This window comes from Lagopus muta, chromosome 5 (genome assembly GCF_023343835.1).
Source record: "Lagopus muta isolate bLagMut1 chromosome 5, bLagMut1 primary, whole genome shotgun sequence".
Lineage (NCBI taxonomy): Eukaryota > Metazoa > Chordata > Aves > Galliformes > Phasianidae > Lagopus > Lagopus muta.
In genome coordinates this window covers 38,999,002-39,019,735 of record NC_064437.1, presented here as the reverse complement: position 1 = coordinate 39,019,735, position 20,734 = coordinate 38,999,002, and the positions used below count along the sequence as shown (strand labels likewise).

The 20,734-nt window shown below is 37.0% G+C and overlaps 1 protein-coding gene across 1 annotated transcript in view; it reads right to left on the bottom strand.

Moving 5' to 3' along the window:
- Positions 1-800: 800 nt before the first annotated feature.
- Positions 801-20,734, bottom strand: part of CABCOCO1 (ciliary associated calcium binding coiled-coil 1) — a 51,645-nt gene continuing 31,711 nt past the window's right edge. The window contains exons 6-8 of the mRNA XM_048946445.1: positions 3,768-3,887; positions 3,240-3,381; positions 801-1,109 (exon numbers count right to left, since the gene is read on the bottom strand). Coding sequence (XP_048802402.1) covers positions 3,259-3,381; positions 3,768-3,887 — 243 coding nt within the window. The 3' untranslated portion in view covers positions 801-1,109; positions 3,240-3,258. The remainder of the gene's footprint in view (positions 1,110-3,239; positions 3,382-3,767; positions 3,888-20,734) is intronic.

Here is a 20,734-nt window from a genome sequence, read left to right as displayed (position 1 = left end):
TTTGCCTGGGATGGGTCAGGCTTGCAACCCTTTTTCATTATCATCCTGAAAATGGGTGTGAAGTGAAACAAAACCTAACTTTTTACTTAATGAGAAAAAAAAAAAAAAAAAAGAAATTGTAATTAATGTAACATTCTATTTCTTGAATATTCCATTAGGCACGTGGGCCAGCCTTCCCACTTGAAAGCATGGTTTGTATTCAACATGCTTTCTAGGGCACAGAGTTTTGTAACATAACATTTATGTTTATGATTTAGAAACATAGACATTAAAGCAGTTCTTATGTGATTTATGCTACAGTGAGATTCCTCTTTTGTTTAAAGCATTTCTGTGTCTGAGAAAATATGGAAGCATGTTAGCATACAGAGGAGTGGGAAATGCATTCTCAGATGAAAGGTTACATGCATTCCAGAAAACATTCCAAGGAAATCAAAAGGCAGTCTTTGTGGGACAACTGTAGAAGTGCCAACTCTTCTTTTACGCAATTTTACTTTGGGGGAAGTAAAAAAAAAAAAAAGAAATAAATTAGTTTGAAAGTTTAGCAAGTGATTTAAAATAAAATGAAAAATATTGCTGATGAATAACTATAGTGGAAAGTGTTTAGTTACATATCAATTAAATTCTCTCCTTACTGCATCTGCAATACCTCAAGTGATGTTTTCTCTGTCTGTATTCTCCTTCTAGCAAAGTATCCTGAAAAAGCAGAAACTGTTAAATATTTCACAACTGGAGGAAAGAAAGAGAATGAAACTTTTTTTTTTTTTTTTTTTAATTGAGACTTCCCAGACTTCCCTTCAGAAATAAACTGAACTTCAACATGCTTGAATTACATATCCTTCTGTTTACAGCCTCCCACTTAAGTCTAAGCTAAACAACAACACTGGCAGAAGAGAGTAAATTTGAGGAACTGAAATGAACTATTTCTAGTTAACAGTTAAGTGAAGCATTTTCCTGTACACCAAAATAATGACGTTTGGCGCATCACCTACCAAACCTCAGTTTCTGAAAAATACAGCATCATCTTTCTCATTTGGCTAGTTAAGATCTTTTAATTTTTCTGTCCTCAAAGTTGAAGCTTCTTGCATTTGCTGCTTTTCATTTAAGTCTGCCTGTAAAGAAAATCAGAAGAAAAAGAAGGTGATTATGCTGGAGCTATCTTTGGCTGCACATTGTCTTTGTGGTTTTGACACAGTGCAGTGCAGTAAGACAGACATTATCCTACCCACCCTTGTGTTCTGCAGACATAACGGTGTTGCAGCCTGTACTTATGTGATAACACTTTATCGTACTACTGTGTGCGACCCCAAATATGGTGTGTGTGCCATGGACAGGAAGTGATCTGGGACAGCCATTTCTCGTCTACCCTTTTCTTGGGAGATAGGCTAATTTACCTGTGTTCTCAGACAGCCTTTACCAATAAACACCAAATCAGAAAAATTGCTTTGGGATTTGGTTGTTTTCACTGTTTTCCTTTGCTGCAGATGTTTGTTCTCTAGTGTAATACATTTTATTGAAACTGCTGGAATTAGAAAGCATTACTGAAAACAAACAATAAAAAACATATTCCTGTGTTGTTGCTTGTCTTTCTTAATTACAAACACAATTATGAATGTGTATCATATTCTGGAAATCCAGACTGCTGTAGATTTTGAGCACTTAATTTGCAATGCAGTATTTATAGGGGACGGCAGAAAGGTACTAAGACATTTTAGGGAAATCTATAGTAGTGATAAAGTGTAGCCATCCCTGATTTGATAGCATTTAGAAATGTGGAATCACTAGAACGAAGACCACAAATATTGGAGTTTCTTGGGGAATTTATATGCGTTTTTCAGAATCAGCATACATCACTGCAAAGAGACAAGAGAAACAGGAGTGAAATGAGACAGTCCTTCCAAGAATCGTGAAAGTTGTTGACACAACTGGAAACTGGCCGAAAGGTCCTTCAAAGGCTCCACTAAATCTGATCTGAGTCTAGAGACACACTCTCAATGTGTTTCATATAATTTTGATACAGTAAATGGATTTGTCCCAGAAAACTTGCTGTAACTTGCAGTAACTTGCCACTTTAGGAATGTTTCGGCTTGCGCATCCCAGAAATCTCTGCTATTACTTACTAATACATTTCTCTAATTTCCACACGTTTTGTAAAGAAGAAAAGCTCTTAGCAGTGATGTTAATGAAATCAAGGTCAGGTGAAAATCATGCATTTCATTTGTTCTGTAGGACAGGAAATATACAGCACTGGCTAGGTTCTCTCTCATTTATAAAGACACACTGAAAGTGAATGTGAAAAATCAAGTAGGTAGATCTAATGATGTATCATTGTTCCAACTGATCTTCCCAGTTCATATATAATCCATATAAATCCATGTAAACACTATTTCCAGATAATATTATATATTTAATACATTTCTGCTCAGCCTACAGTGCTCATTGTGCTCTATCTAAAACTGTAACAACGCATGAAGTTTAAAGTCTTTAATGCCACCTGGTAGCTGAAATAAACACACGCAACATTTTCATGGTCTAGCCACATTCTAGTTGGCTTACTTTCAATAATTTCATATGCTGGAGAAAGCAGTTACAAAATAACAATGGTCACCCTTCTGGCTCTCTTCTGGCTTTCCAGAACTTTCAATTTACAGATCTCTCTAAAGAAAAGCAGGTTACCCTACCACAATTTAAGCCTACTGACAATAGCTTACTTGCATTTCATGAACCCTGAAGAAGTAACTCACAGACTCCTCACAGTCTGCAAATCACATTCTGGAACCTGATCCATTCCATTAAGACAGCTCTTGAACACTTAGGCGTCAATCAACTGAGGTCTAGAACTGGCGTGAGTGTGTGACTGCTGATAAGAATTGCAGGATGTGTAACATAGGTGCATCTAACCACTTATTTATTAAGCACATATTGCATATGCTCCATCCCAGAAGCTGATCCTGAACTCTGGAAAAGGAATTTTATCATTGACATCTCCCAGAGCAGGATTTGGCCCATGTTTCTTTAACACATGGTGATGCTGAAGATATATGTTGTTATATTACTGAATATTTTTTATCTTATCACATGTAAGCTGACTAAACTAGGAGCTATTTATAGAGGCTAATTCACATTCTTATGGCATATGGATGTGCTTTTTGCCAGCTTTAGCATGAATACAGTTTATATTCATTAAAGCTGAGCTAGCTAATTACCATAGAATTAGTGAAAAGCTTTTTTAGCAATAGTACCTCAAGGTTGCCAATAGTTTCATTTGGGATTCGGAAGGACTGCGAGCTTCTGATCTTCACCAGTGAAAACAGCCACAGCACCTGCCTCAGAGGACTCTGCCTCTGGGCTGGGCTCTCCCAGGAGACCTTCTTGATCAGACCCCTAGCAGTAATCAACGATACAAAATATGTGAATTAGAACATCCTCTCATTTTCTATAAGACCAGTGTCAGCTCAAAGACATGAAACGATACACAAAGCCTGCTTTTGAGAACTTTACTGACACAGCCAGCATCACTCCTTCACTGCCCAGGCCAGGCAGGTGCTGAGATTATGAAGCTGCATGTGATGGCAGCCGGAGGTGCTGACTCAAATAGAAGTCCTCCTTTGCTGACTGGTTAATGCAATAAAAGCAATTTCATTCAAGCACTTATTTTAGAAGTGAATGCATTCTGGAGAAAATAGTACTGGGCACCAAAAGCAATAAACATGGTGGAAGATTCATAGAATAACAGCTGGGGGAAAAAAAAAGTAAGCAAAACTCCATACCTTAGGTTCTATATCTGCAGCTATTGGTGATGCTGACAGTGATGCATAGATATCAGATGTACCTTCCTCAGATGGAGCAGGGAAGGGGGTAACTGCAGGTGGGGCAAGTTCAACTATATACTGCCAGTATATATATATAATATAAAAAAAAAAGGAAAAGAAAGAAAAAGTAATTCAAGTTTAATTATTGCTTGGAAAATTACAAAAAATAATATCTTTCTGTGTGCATGTTACTCTCCAGGTGCTAATAACTGGAAAGCATACCAAAAATGATTATAGATCAACTTTAATTTCTAGCTGCATCTCAAGAGAACCTGTTTATAACACTGGGAAAGAACATATGATTTTCATAATTTCATAACACTACAGCTTCTTACTCATATGGATAATTACATTTAGAAAACACAGTGCCTAGATAATGTGCAGTCTTCACAATGCAAATTTCACTCCTGAACAGGGATCTTGTTGTTTTTTGGAATCAAAAACCCTCCTGACCTTCAGAAAAGACCCTCCAGACATTCAATGTGCTGCAGTAAAGTTGTAGCAACACTGCATCAAACATTTTAATATGTGACTGTAATTTAAGAATCACTGACGGTCCAATTTTTGTTGCTGGATCAACTTCTTGCCCCCATTTCTCAGTCCTGTGCTCATGGGAACACCTTGCTGGAATTATGCTGGTGTTTGAACTGCTGCTCCAGGAATGCTTAGGTAAGGAAAGGACATTTTCTCTCCTGGAGTACCTGGACGTAGCACTTGTCCTTCATCCTCATTCGGTCTCTCTCAAGTGATGCAGAATGCTGCCTGGAGTCCTCTAAGGGACCAAGGTTTTGTGTTTCTGTTTTTTTCTTTTTTTGTGTGACATGTCAATCAGGGTGTCAGAAGGCACTTTTGAATGACTAAGAAACAGTATACTAATGGCATGTTTTGGGCCTCTGCAAAGGGAAGTGCCCACTGAGAATACCAGGCAGATGTTCCAGTTCTGAGTCAGCTATTACAAAACAGGATTTTGCTTGCATGGTGCAAGTCAGCTGCATTAATTCACATCAGGGTAATTGCAGCTCCCATAAATTAAATTTCCTCATACCTCAGAAATCACAGCTAGATTGGTGTTTGGCTCATTTACAGTTACCTGCTATAGTTAAATACGCTAAAAATTATGAAAGATTCCATAATTTTTACGGTGAAAAAAAAAAACCAAAAAAGAAAAAAGAAACAGTGATGACCTTGTCAGTTTAATTTATTGTATTAAAAGCTTATTTCGTAGTCCAAAAAGCATTTCAGAGGTGATGTTTGGACACCGCCATTAACTTCATGATTCTCTGCCATGTATCAGCTAGCCCCAAAAGGACACTGCTATTCCAGGTTTCTAAGAGCCCAAAAAGGAAGAAGAACTTAAGTGAGGAAAAAGATAGATTTTATAGAGACAAAATCATTTTCAGCAACACCTGTGACCCAACATTTTACAGCACTCTGCTAGTGTCTAAATACTGACAAAGGAAATAGAAAGTTTAGGTTTTCTCATCAAAATGGAAAAACCCTTTGCTGAACTAAATGCTGTTCTTTCTAAACTGAACCAGAAGCTTTGTTTTCAAATTCCAATGTTGTTTAAAACCAGAGCTCTTTTGGCTTAGCAAGTATTTCAGCATTCTCTGATTTCTCAACCTGTATTTTCTCACTGAAAAATATTTGCTAAATTGGATGAGAATTCACAAGTAGTTTCTGCTTCGTTATAACTACTTCTTTTGGTCATTTAGCTAACTATTCACTTCTACTATGGTCTTTATTTAGATTCAAACATTTTCAACTTATTCACTTTGGTCTAAAAACAAATTAATAAATAGATAGATAGACAAATGAATACGTAGGTGAGGTTTTTAAAACCAATTCCTAGCTATTCTAATACATTTCTGTAGTATGGACAGGATTTTCAGACATACAGTTTTAGAACAATATTCTTACTTCAGTGCATCCCTTTAAAGAGAGCCATTCTTTATTCATCTGTTCTGTGTCTAATAATAACCCTTGGATCATTAAGAAATAACTAAATTACAGCAGAACTAGGCTCTTTAATGAGCCATAATAGTCTCAATATTCAGCCAAAAGTTTTTCAAAAGTCTCTGAAACTGCAATGCAGAATATGAAATATTCTGTTTAGTAGTAAGTTTATGAGCAGCACTACATTTTACAGCCAAAATATAGTGACCTAAAAATGCCATTCCGCATTGTTCCTCCTATACATTGTGTCCTTAACAAGTCCAGGGGAAAATCTGAACAAATGAATTGCGGTGAGAGCCCAAAGCCAACCAACGTATTTAAATGAATCCTTCTGATGCAATACTTTCCTTTAAAAAATACAATTAAGTCTTTGTATTTCCTTTGAACAAAACCTCATGTTTAATAGCACCAATGGCGCTGCAGTGAAATCCATTTAAAAACTGGGAAGGAGACACAGTAAGTTTTACACAGTTAAAGCCAGCTTTTAAAAAAATGTTGCTAATTTTTGAAGTCCAGGTAAATCTGCGGCAAATTACTTCCACTGACCTACATTAAATAATTCATACTCCATTTTTTTAATTCCTGAAGATTTGTCATTATCTGAGCATTATTCACTATGACAAAGATGTATTACTCAGAGCGTCCTTTTGAATCAATGCAACTATTGAAATGTGAGAAACAGTTTGGCAAGACGATAACGCCTTCAGATTAATTGGCAATATTGTCAGGCACATTGCAGTCTAGCGGTCCAGGAGAACTCAGGCAGAAAGAAGTGGCGAGGCAGAGCACAAACAGAGAGGACACATCGGTGTCAGCTGCAGGGAAAGGGATGCTCTGAAAGGGATCAGAGGAGCAGGAGTTAAATGCAGTATCGGGCGCACAGCACCTAACTCCTGGGTGCCAAAAGGCTCCTCAAACCACGCTGTCTAGAACAGGCTGGAGGCTGCTCCGGCCTCAGAGCGGTCCACGTGGGAAGCATCGCTCAGTGCCGCCTTTACTTTCCCACCCAGTCCCAGCACAGTCCCAGCTGAGGGCTGCAGCCCCTGCTCAAACACCGCCCTGCACTTATGCCCACACGCTGCCATTTTTCCCCAGAATTCTTTCCAGGAAAAGTTTGCATTAAAAAGGCCAAAGTAGCAAAGTGTCAGACTGTGCAGCACAGAAGCCTGCAGACTTACCTCTTTGCTGAGGGCTAGCAAATTACCTTGTTACAAATGTAGGCAGAGCAATGAGTAAAATAGCATACAGGAACATTTCTAAAACAGGGTAATGGCAGGAAAGAAGATTGGTAAAGCATTCTAATAAATGAGTTCCACAGATGTGGTAGTTATTATAAAATTAGCTTTGCATAACTTACCAATATACCATTACATTTTTCCCCAGATGTTATCTGTTATTTGAATTAATTTTGCTTAAGTTACTATTATTGCAGATTTTATCCACACTGTATTTTATTATTTAAGTTTCTGTGGCATAAAACAAGCCCTGGCTGATAGCATTACTTTTAATAATATATGTAAGAGGTTTTAGTATTATACAAATGGCTGCTGGGTATATCTTAATAGTCATAGCACAGAACGTCTGCTCTCAAAATATTATGTAGATTAAAACCAGCTATTTACTTACACTCTAATTCGAGACATTGGAAAGGTTTGCAGTATTTATGCATGTGGCACGAAGGGAACCAATCTACTCAGGGAATAAATGTCAGGGCTTGAAAATTAGCAAAGCTGAGGTCAAGGTCAGTATGGATTTGCTAACATACTTGCTGAAAATTAGAATTTACAGTGTATGCTTATTTATTTCTTAAATGAGAAAAGAGACTGGGGTGGTGGTGTATTTGCTTCTTTGATACAAGGCTTTTGTGTCACAGAGACATTTTTAAACCACCTTTTCAGCTCGGTATAATCTGAAATTCTGTACTCCTGTCCACAGAGACTTAACACAAATTCTCTGTAGCTAATCTTAGCAAACATAAGAAAATAATTATTTATAAGGATTGGAAAAATATCCCAAGTTCAGCATGGACCATTTCTAAAGCCTTGCAACATCTTTCAAAGCTTTTCAATGTCCTTCAGTGGGATATGGATTTGATTTTATATGGATGACAGATGCATTTAAAAATGTGTTTGTGTGTTATTCCCCATATTCATATCATCTGTGTAATTTCTGACTGGATGTCATAGGGCCTCAGGCTTTCAGAGACCTGCACAGATTTCTCATATGTGATGTTTGTTACGAAACAAAATATTTAATATAGAGTTGACATTACTTTGCCATTCATGCTAAGCATGCACAGCTGCTTACCTACCAATCTTCTGAATTTCACTTGCTGGAGTAAAAGGCATTTACAAGATATGGTTTGTTAGGTGCCTGTATTTCATGTGGTTAAATTTGAATGAATAACTAATGGTCAGAGAAACACTGCCACATCCTTATTCAAACCCAGCTTTTTCCTCTCTCTAGTCTCCCAACAGATGCAAACACACTGAATCCACTCTACCAGCCTCAAAAGACATCGCCCAATAGTGTTCTCACCAGCGAGGTTTCTGGGAGCCTGCTGACAGCTCTTCAAATACATTTGCTGCCCTGTTTTGTAACAATACTATCTACAAGGTCCAAAGGACTGAGGGATGTTATGAGGCACGCAGAAACTTAATCCAGATACATGATCCGTGCAGTGTGACTAAGATGGCAGAACTGGCTTCTGAATGCCTTCACTACACACATTTGTATTAATGTTTAAATCTGAGTGAAGATTAAGGAGGGACTAAACTTGGCCTCTGAAGAATGTTCCTCAGTTGCCAATGATGTACATGGAAAGCCCATGTGCATGTTCCTAGGCAGGAGTATTCTAACCACTGGTCCTTAAATGAGACAAAAGTTCACTGAGTCAAAGGTATTCTTTATGCTCTTTTTCCTCTATTTCAGAATTCAAGTTAATACATTTTAAAGACAGTTTTCCATATTTCTGAGCTGAGATGTGAATCAACTCTGCTGACAATACATCAGCAATTAATCTAGTTCAAAATAGCTATGTGAAGCAATTCGGTGCCTACACTGACAAAACAGGATCTACGCCTCCCCCCAGGAAGCTGTAAATCAGTCAGTGACATCTGGCCTCAAGGACATCAGAGTCATCTGAAATGTGGTAATTTATATTAATGAACATCAATATTAATTTTTAAATAAAAAGAATTTGCTGCTGCCATTATGTTTACATACGGAATATTATTTATAGTTTGTGTTCCTCCTTTTCTACATTTTGCCCATAAATAATTGTAAGGAAGCACACTGTCATAGTTATAAATATTTTTCCTCAGAGTTGAAGCTTTTACATATCCTCTTGCTGTTTTCAGTAACTGTATGAGGGCAACAACCAGGATATTCTTGCTGCTCCAAGAACTGCTGCCAACTAATGCTTGATTGAGTAGAAAAGGGTTCTTCTACAACAGCAACCAAAGTCCCCCTCTCTCTAGAGACATCTTAATGCAGAATGCCCTTAATACCTACATTCTGTAAGAATATCCTCATGTCCCGGGAAAAAACACAAAAATCCTGATGTTACTGAGCTGGAGTCATATGCTTCTAAGCTTCCAGTTATTACTGCCAATTTGCAGATTATTTAGAAAGACAAAATAAGAGAAAAAAAAATAAAATCCCCACTTGGCTTTCACACTAAGGGCACATCACTAAATGATTCACCTTGGAATGGTCACTCTAAATTCAGATTGCGTTTAGCATTGCCAAATCTTCTAGAGTCAAGGGATTATAAGAGAATCTCAACTTTCATTTAAAAATAAAGTTCATGTCTAGCTTTTATGGTTGCAGAGGAAAGATGAAAAACATAAATCTTGAAAGCTCAAAAACTAGACTGTAAGCAAAAGGAACCAAACAACAATTATTTTTAAGCAAGGCTCCTGATTTTTGGGAATCTTGCTCACCATTTTAATTGCCCGAGGTTAACAAAACCCCTTGAAAGCAGTGCATACAGACTTTGAGAAAGTATGAAGGATTTTTTTTTAGTCCCTGAAAGTACATCAGGACTCTTTAAAGTGCCAGCCCCACCTTTCCACTTTAAGAGCACCCAACAAGGAAATTGCAGCCAGCTCGCATTGTGGCTGTATTGCTTTATTCAGTGGAGACCTAAAGCCTTAATTAAATACATATATATATATATATATATATATTTATAATGTATTTACATGTATGTATATTAAGAGCCTTTTCTACACTAAGCACAGTTCTTGCCATTTTTGTTGTTGTTGTTCATTTGTTTGTTTTGTAATTAGTCTTGTGATCACTTGAGAAAAAAGTACATTCTTTCGAACTTAATGCAAAACTAGCATACAGAGAATCTGTGGTGGCACACAACTGATTAGGGCAGAGATTCACATTTCCTTGTTGCGCATCCCTTTTTCCAAATCATTTAATGAGGGAAGATCTGACATGAATGCTGAAAATATAATAATAAAAACATGAAAGCATATTTGACCAGGTGCATTTTGGTATCTCCTTCTGGGAGATAAAGACTTGCTGCAGTCTCATGCTCAAAGAAAACCTATTTGTGACAGAGTATATGCCTTTGGCAACAAAGTGGGTTAGAGGAATTAAAATGTTTAGACAAATGGTATTCTGCACACCCTCTCTAAGAACTTTATCAACCTCCATCGTCAGCACTGAGCATGTCCTGAAGGAAAGTCAGAGACACTAAAATAGATTAAAAGCCTAATAATTGTTTAATACACCTGCCTTGAACCATGGCAAGGGGAGCCTGTTACATCTCCCACTGGAAATACAGCAAAACTGGGCTCCTCACTAGGGCACCCCTGTTTGCCCAGGGCTGGGAGGTGTGACATAGTTCCCTTTCCTGCTGAATGGAGCTGTAGGAACTCAGTAGGAACCAACAGCACCGCCTCTTCAGTCCTAAGTGCATATGGCAAAAGTCAGGCAGCTCTTGGCCATCTCCTGTGCTGTTTTTTGGGGGTATTACTTCCTACATGGAGCACTGTTACCACATGCAGCAACATTACCACCAACTCTTAAAGCTCCACAGCGCTTTCTGTCAGCCCTAAGAATATTTTTCTGCAAAGTGTAGTCCCACCTCCTGCCTTTATCCACAGCTGCTCTTGAGCAGCCCTCTCTTCCTCGCCATTCCTCTGCAAACAGCGCTGGCTCCGTACAAGACGTGTTGGGGACAGGCCTCCCACACAAGTGCCCCATGCTCTGCACCCTCGCACCAAAGCACAAGGCCAGCTCTCCTTACCCTCCTCCCAGACATCAGGCGCATTGTGTGAATAGGCTCCACTGTATCGATTGACTCTGAGCTGTTTGCTCTAACATCCAGAAGGTTGCATTAAAAAATTTTACCTAAACAATATTGATTCCAAGCTAACAGTAAAAAAAATTGCTTATATAATTTAAAAACCAGAATATAGATTTTTTAAAAAATGTGCTACATTAGAAAACTTTTTAAGACAAACAGTCACATAAAATGGTGAGCTTGTATTGTTTATTATCAGATCTAAACCATGAAGTCTTTGCCTGAATGTGTAAGTTTCTGTTAAAACAACAATTTTTCCTGTGGACTGTAAATTCAATTACTGTTTTTATTGGAATCACATTTTGCTTTGGAAACAATCGTGCAGAAAAAGAACCGGTAACTCAGACATCTTAAAAACATCTCAAAACAGGCACGATTGTGAGAACAAATCAGTTATGGTAATTCTTCCACGGTGAACTGCAATGTTTTTCAAATCCATTTCCATATTTTTAATTAACACCTAGTTAAAAAAAAATCTTACTGTAGGTCATTTTAATCACAAATGGGAAAACAAATTTACTTTATCAGAAAATTGACTAGACAGTATTTTAAGGACTTATTTTTCATGTTTTTATCATCCAAATTAAGTTATTAACATACGTTTTCCAATTTGGGAGTGCAGAAGTAAGCCAATTTTTCTTTTGAATTTCAGAGTTAGGCAGCTTTTGGTTACCTCTATGTGAAAGTAGATTATTGTAACACCAGAATATTTCATCAGTATGCAGACAAAAACACATCAAAGCTATCAGTATTACAACTGCATTTCTACATAACTTGAATCTGAAGTATTCCAGCCAGTCTTTTAGTCAAAACATATCATTACTTCCTTATACCATACTTAAATTTCATACTCCATTGTAAACAGGCTCTCCTTATAGCAGTACATCCTCATAAAGCTGTTTATTCTGGATCTCAACTTGAAAGTTGGGGTTAGTTTTAACTCTATCTTATACATAATATTGTCATTCATATTAATTGAAAATGCAGCTGTGAATACAGGCAGGGTTAGTCCAGTCAACACAAGAGTTAAACAAAGCCTTATTTCAGCATAGCTTGGCTTGGTGGGTGATATGAAAACTATTACGTTTCCCCTTGGTTAGCTGCCAAAGCCAACCACACCTTGGATAATGTGAGGTTGTTTTTGAGTAGGTAGCATCTCCTTACAATCTATCTCCTCCCACTTCAACTTGGAAGGTTTCTGAGAAAAGGAGTCATTTCTGTTGGGGCATGAAATAGTTTCTGGTGAAAAAGCATATAAATCTCGTTCTGCTTTGACTTGTTAGGAAGCTCATAGCAAATCATATAATCAAATGTAGACATATCAACATTTGTTTAAGCAAAACAATTTCTCTCTGAAGAACAAAATGTATACCACTCAACTCCTTATTCCTTATAAACTCTGATTTAACTTCATATTCTAGAAAATTAGCACAAACAAAGGTAACAAACCCAATATAAATCTGAGGTTTGCTCAAAGGGGATTTCCACAAGCATAAAGAATTTTAACACAAGCCCAGATTGCATGGAAACATTTAGAACCTTGAATTAACACTGAACAGAAATTCTTGAGTCACTCACAGAGAATGTGGCATTTAAATGTTTTGCAGCACTATTTGTTGACCTACATGGATTTCTAAGCAAATATCAGTCAAAGAATTTGTTACTGGCATACTTACATGCTACCTAACATTCATATCATTCCAGCTACCAAATACCAACATTTCTGTATCAATTATATGTCAAACACTCTGAAAAGTTTAAGGCTCACCTGAGTAGGAGTGCTGCCTATAGTTATGTAAGGGGAAAAAGGTTCATTTACACAATTACAGTTTGCTTTAGTAATATATTTAATTTCACCATGTTTAATATAGTACAGGAGCTTGAACTTTTTTTCTTGTCAGCATTATCATCGTATTGAAAAAACAGTGCAAGAATTTCCAAGTGGGCCCATACGTGAATATGAAGGGTACTGAGTTCAACTGCACTCTGTGTGTTTTTCTCTCCTCCCCTGTATTTAGTCCTTTCAGTAAACTATTTTACAAGAAAAGGTGCAGAAACTATGATCACAAAGTCTGAACACCGTGTGCCTGAGACAAGGATGATACATCTGTGATGGTCAGATTTTAATGTGGAAAAGGAAATGATGCAATGATGTCAAAGGGATTTATTTATCTATTCATTCTAGCCACACCTTTTCCCTGGCAGCATTCCTAACTATCACAGCAGCATTGTAAGAAATCAAAGGTAGCCAGTGCCAAACAGCAGCACCTCCTCCTAAGAACATACAGCACTATCCAGAAAATTGACACTGCCCACTCTGGAGGTGCCCCCTTTTGGCCTAACCTCAGAAGGAACATCAGGAACATCACATGTCTGGACTGCCAAGCAGAAAAACTGAAGAGAGGGTAGAAAAATCACTAAGATTTTTTTTTTTAAGCTGGCAAACTCAGCTGGCAGTAGAGACAAGGGGGTATATAGAGACATGGATCTAAACTGGTCCTGTGTAAGAGAGACTTGTTCAATGCAGAGGACAGAGGCAGAGTGGCCAAATGGATTCACTGTTACCACTGGGAGCAGAGTCCAATGCTAAACATTCATTACTCCAGTCTCAAATTCATTCTCGGCACCAACTGCCATGAAGCAGCAGAAGGTCCAGCACATCCTCCAGCAGTGCCTATTTCTACCAAACCAAGATTTAAACTAACTTTTCCAAAAGAATTCATAACCCAAAGATCACAGCAAAGATAGCACTCTTGGAGACTCCTGGACGTGGTCCCTGATCACTTCCTTATCAATGTCGGACTGCTTCCCTTTGATAATCACTTGTTCCATCTATACAAAATGTCATGCATCCTATCTCCTCCTGCTATATGATTATTTTGATTTTTATATTTGTCAGAATGTAATGCAACTCTCACCACTGCTCCCAGGTTTGTGGTTTTATGTTGGCCAGAAATATTTACCTGTGCACCATAATACTTTCAACAACTGACACAATCCATCTTTGTGTGCATACACGCTTATATATCTGTAATTGCTAATTGTCACTCAAGTTTAGAAGGGCTAGGGGGAAAAAAATAGCGAAGAACATAATCACAACATAATGGCCTTTAAAGCAGAAATCATTAACATGACTTTAAAAAAAGAAAAAAAAACCCAACACCCTACTTGCCCAACATAATAGACATATTTCAGTATAAGTCCTCTGATTCTGCAAACTCTGGCCCTATATTTAAAGCACTGACTGGTTTAAATGTTCTTTGCAGGTATTCATTAAATCATTCGTACACCCTAATAAATCTTGCTGGATGCACAGCTCCATGTGGAAAAAATAAAGCTGATAGGAGATACTTTTTAAAAACTTGGCCCCAAAAACACAGACAGGTTCTTTTTACTTGATAACAACTGGCTTTGCAGAAATATCTGTCTAAATGGTAAATTAGTCTCAAAGCATCCTCCATCACTGAAAGACTCCAAAATGCACTTGTAACACAAGTGACAGCCAACAGCCAATTGAAACATTTCAAGTGGATTTTTTTAAGCCTTAAAATTGTTAAAATTGTTGATTTAAAATAATTATATTTCAACCAGTGTTTTACTAGTTCTCTCCCCATCTCTGCTGATTTTAATTTTCTCACTTGTCAGCATCTCCTGGCAGTGAGAAGAAGAAAGACCTCAAATCTTTGCTGATTGCTTTCCACACAATCTGATTTCTATAAATTAGAAGCTGCTGATGGGGAAGCAGACAGCAATACCCTTTGATCAAGATACACATCTTGATCTCTTTTATCATTTTTTAAAAAACAATAATATTACAACAAAAAAAAATCATCATACAAGCTTTTCGATCAAAGTGTGTCACTGTCTGCTTCCCAGTCAACATACTGCCAGTGAATTGGCAAGGTGCCCAGGAAGAGCAGGCAGCAGCTGGTGGATTTGATTACCATCTGCATATCCACTGATGTACAACATATTATGTCTCCACCTAGTGGGCAACTGCACTTAACAGGAAATTTGAAAATGGGTTGGGAGTCTACTTTCATGGAGACAGAAGGAGATTTGTTGGACTTCCCACCAGTAGAACTGGGCTCTAAGGCTGTGTTGTGTCGGATATTACTAAAACAAAAAAGGCACCAAAGACTTTTGATTCTCCCAGCAAACTAACAAATCTCTCTTACATTCCTCAGCAGCCTGGAAGACTTACCGAACAAATTTTGAAAGCGTAAAAGAGAGAAAAGGAAAAAGTACATGAGAGCAAGGAGGCCATTAACAACCAGAGCTCCATAAATAAATAACAAGCAATGAGATAAAAATGCCAAGACAACATCTTTCTTTAAGAAGAACTAAACTACAGCACTACTTCAGCTCCTGGATAGCAAGACAGGCAAAACGCTGCATTAACTTTCTCATGTAGTTTCAGATATCACCCTTGACTTGCAAAACAGATTGAGTAGCAACAGGAGACAAAAGATAGACAGATCTGTTTTTCAGAAAAGTGCCATTGAAATCATCCTTGGGAGACAGATTTTAGAATCCGTGTGATTGTTTAAATAAAGTGAAACTGAGGCACAAGTCAGTGCTGTGACAGCTCTTATCTGACAGACAGAGGACTAGAACAAGTAGTTATTATAAGACTAATTCTACCACGGTCATTATACCAACCTCCCTTCCATCGATTACCATCCTTTTTGACAACAATTCAGCTAGCAATGTACTGACTGGATGTATTTTATGTACAGCCACCTAGTGTGAAAACTGCATCCTAATGAAGAACCATCAGTACAGCAAAATGAAATAAAAAACAACAAGATCATACTATTGATTTTTTTTCCATCCACATACAGACTAAACTTAAATTCCCTTAGCTGGAGAAATCTTTTGAAATAACTCTCCAACACGGCGTGATTACATTTCATTTAATGACTTCTCTTGGGTGCATGATAGGTCCTAAAATAGCTCTTCTTTTTCTGAATATCTTTTAATAAAGTTGTTTTTAAAAAGCATTTTGATTTGACATACCTAAACTGGTTACAGTAAAGCATATTCTGCTTTTATCATACACTTCGTTGCATTAGAAGTGAGTTTATTATTCTATAAATAATTCATTCAAAGGAACTTCACTTTAACAGTGCCTAATAGACACGATCATTTAAGATAGCATGCTGGCAAATTTCAGCTTTAAATCAGAAGCTGATCTGTCTTCATGTTAAAAAAATCCTGCAACTTATCAGAGAAACAAACCATTTTTGTGCAAAACTCAGGCATGAGCGCTTAAAAATGAAGTCAATACATGCCAACAACATTTGTCCCAATTTATCACGTTGCTCATTTGTGCTGGAAGAAGATGGGATTTGTTTCAATCTATTCTAATTCCCCTTATTTCAATAGAAACTACAAGAATTAGAAATGAATGTTGTTCCCTCCACAATTTGCTGTGATAGAAGCTTTATTTTTCAGGTCAGCACTCTCCATTTTTGATTGCTCAATGAGAGTGCAACAATGGCTAAAAAAAGAAGGCTCTGAAATGTTAGGAAATAGAAACTGCTGACTACCTGGTGAAGGAATAATGATTTATAATATATGAATAGGGGCAATAATTGGATAGCAGGCTGTACTCAAAAAAGCCTTAATTCACAGATCTTGACATCACAAAGTCATAATCCATCGATCTAGCATCAGAATGATGGATTATGACTTTTTAGGAACATGCAGGCATGTCAACTTCATGAGCATTCCGGGAATTGTAGTCCAAATTGTTTTACTGAGGTCATTTGAACAATTTCAGTTCTTAGCAATAAAGCTGATGCAATAATATTTTGAAATGTAAAAGTTTTGTTGGATCCTTTTTTTTTTTTCCCCAAACTCTAAAAACCCTGCAACCAAATATTGCAGATTGCCATAACTTGTGACAGAAGAATACTTTCAAAACTACTTGAAGCCACGTGTCATTTTTTCTACAGAAATGAAACAATTTTGAAAACCTATGTGGGTTTTATGTCAAGAGAGTTTTGTATTTGAATTTGGAGAAGAAAAACACAAGATGCAAAGTAATTAATTACAATGATTTCTTTCAGGAAGAGCATTGACATTTACTATACACATTTTCCCATGGACTACAGCAAAAGTATATTATTTTTGACCTCCAATTCCTTCTTTTTTTGACCCCAAGTATCTCTTAAATTGTTGCTGCCAAATATAAAGTTATGATGTGAATTTAGATGTCATCTTTCATGAAAAGAAATGCTAGGTTTTTGAAATGTGTGAATAAGTTGAGATTGAAATGTATTATTTCTTATAAATAAGCTCTTGCCATATTAACTCAAAAAGGCAACTTGCTTATTCAGTGAAATACTTTGAACTACACTTTTGTCATAAAAACAAACATAGGCTAAGGTAATTGCGTTGAAAATTGGGGGAAGTTCCAGAGCTCCTTTCATTAAGCATCATGTACTTATTTACAGCATAATATAATTCATAAAATTTTATTACCAAATCTTCTTGTGGCATTTCCCCATTACAGTTCATTGAAACCACCTACAAATTAACTACTGCTATATTACTTGTAGATTAATTCAATGGCTCAGAGATGAGTTCTTCAAAAAGTGCTTTCTGCTCCAGACAGGTGTTGAGAATAAAAAGTAAAGCCTACGTTAAAAATAAAATGACTAAATATTTGCAGTGAACACACATATATATATATATAAAACAAAAACAAAAACTGTGACTTAAATCTCTTTCAAAGGTATAAAAGTTTTAAGTATACAAACAACAGGGCTAAAGGGCAAAAGAAAAAAAAATCAAAGTCAGGTTGCTTATATTTTATCCATAAACTCCTTTGTATCTCCAATTATCTAGAAGCAGAGTTTCTTTCTCTCTGATTTTCCTCACTTTCTCCGTTCTTATTGGTAAACTGTTTTTAAAGAGTGCTTATTAGTAAAAAATACTTATGTAACACTTTCATATTTTGTTCATTTTTTTTGAGCGTTCTAGGTCTAATCTCAGCCCTGATTGCAAAACAAACTGTAACAACAACTAGGACAAAAGGAAGAGAAAAGGCAGCTGTGGAATAGCTTTAACTTTCAATTGTTCTCAAAATGAAAGTGAAAAATGATGCACTTTTTACAATACAGAAGTAATTGACTTCATTTTGACAACTAAATATGAAATGGCTAATAAAAATCACCACCATGTAAAATACACTCCTTCCTCTTGACACATCTAATCTTAGAGTCTCACATAAAGGAAACACATCACTGAAAAGCAATCACTTCTTTAAAGAAGTCTCAAAGAGCAATCTCCACACAACTGATCAAATGAGTACCTCATTTGATTAAATCTGCTGAGGAATTAACATTGGCAGGCTGCTATTACTAAATTGGAAGGCACTTGGGAGGACACCACTGCTCACAGTTTTCTGTTTTGTGATTTATATGCTGGAGGTAAAGGTAAGTGGTCAGGATATCAGTTTTGGATACTCTTTCAAAGAGCTGGTTGAATAGTGCCCTAGCATCATCAAACCAGGTTAATTAGTTACTTCATTGTTGAACAGTTTTGTACCTGAATTTTCCTAGGATCACTCCTGACCCAGTATTAACCTAGGTCAACTCAATCAAGCTTATGAAATCAAATGAGACTTGCACTGGCACAGGCTGCCCAGAGAAGCTGTGGATGCTCCATTCCTGGAGGCATTCAAGGCCGGGTCGGATGGGGCCCTGGGCAGCCTGTTCTGCTGGGTGGCAACCAGCCCATGGCAGGGGTTGGAACAGGGTGACCTTCAAGGTCCCTTCCACTCTAAGCCAGTCTATGATTTGATGAGACTATGTAAGGTGGCTACAGCTTTTTTAAACTTTCCAGATCAAAGTATGAGTATGGCCCCTAGGATCTCACATCAGGGAAGATGGCTGCCTGGTAATTTTTGTTTCTCCTGTTTCCTACTTTTTTGGACCTCTGCATTACTTCTGTACTTCTTTTCATGTTGTTAAAGTCATTGTAGCCTTTCCTTGTCTCAAGTGACAAACTAACCTCATGTCTATTATGAAGGACCAATAAGAGGCTAACTCTCTGTCTTTAGTGACGTGTACTTGAACCAATGACCTTGAAGTGAAAGGCTCTGTAGGTTTTTAGCATCCCCTTGACACTCCCAGCTCCTTTATTTGTCCAGTTTATAAGCCAAACCTGTGTTCAAAAGGAACACTTATAATTTCTATTATGATCATTCTGCTGTGGCAGTACATTGCTCTGGAAAAAATATGAATTATACAGTGCATGTGTTAGTAAAATTTAAATCAAGCAAATGTTTAATATTAAGCCATTTCATCTATTTCCAAACTTAGGCAAATTTATTACAAAGTATTGAAATTGCACTTCAAGCCCTAAGGCTTGCAGCGTTGGAGCCTGCCTGATTAATGTAATTAAAGGAACAGCATAACTCAAAATTTATTAAAAATTAAATATACGTGGCCCTATTGTTTACCTCCAACTGATAGCATGATTTCTTGCACTGCTTACTATTTGACAAGCTGTTAAAGCGTATCCCCTTCTCTTCTGCTGCGCATATGGCTAAAAGAACAGAGGTTAAATGCAGCAATAGATAAAATCTGGGAATTGTATTTTTTATCACAGTGGCACTAAGTTTCCCATTCTCAGTTTTACCATAAGCAGGTGATGCTAAAGAGGTGGAAAGTTCATGGCTTCCATGGACAGAATCTTCTTCCCTTCCATGCTCACTTCATGTCATATATTGTAGTTTTCAATCAGCCAAGACCCAGCTTGCAGGAGGTGCCGAGCTGTATGTATCAGACTAAATAATGCTTGGTTTGTAAGGCCCAATCCAGAATAATGTTCAATGTTTGCAAAGCTGATAAAGTTTACAATGCATAAAAATACTCTCTTACACAGTGCATGTGAAATCTTGAGAGCACATGGCCAATGAATGCTGGCTAGCATATGAAAGGATCTCAGAAGTCCAGGAGATAGGCTTTAGGAGATGGAAATCTAATTTTCTTCACTCTGGAAAAAAAAAGCTTACATTTTTTTCTGCAAAAGTTGTCTGCATGACTCCATTCTCTCCTACAATGATGCTGCATTTTATTTCAGCCAGTGCACTGATCAACAGCCTCTCCCAGAACAGAAGTAGAAAGGAAATGAAAAAAATGAAAAGAAGTTGGCAAATGTACTTATATATGCAAATTTCATGTTAACACAGTTATGCTTTCAAAATTATGGCAACAGCAATAGAATTCTGCTGTTGTGATCACGGATAATCAAAGCAAGGAGGAAAAAAGCCAGCATTAAAATATTTTCAAAGGTATGAAAGTCTTTACTGTTGTGCAATTTAAATTTACTTCCATTACTTGAAATTTCCTTTTGTCTGTGTGATTAGAATTTAAATGCTTCTGAAGTATATTAACAAGTATAATTCTGTTATGTTGCAGAAATGCTGTAGCAGTCCTCCCTTATGTTGAAAACTAAGTAAATTCCTTAATTTACTACTGAAATACTAAGCAAATTCAGTTAAAACATTTTGAATATGAACTCTTCACTAAGGAATAAGCCATAAAGATGAACTAATGCAGCACTTTTTACTCTACTCACACATACACATACCACAAAGCTATAGCAGTATTTTATACAACTGAAAACATGG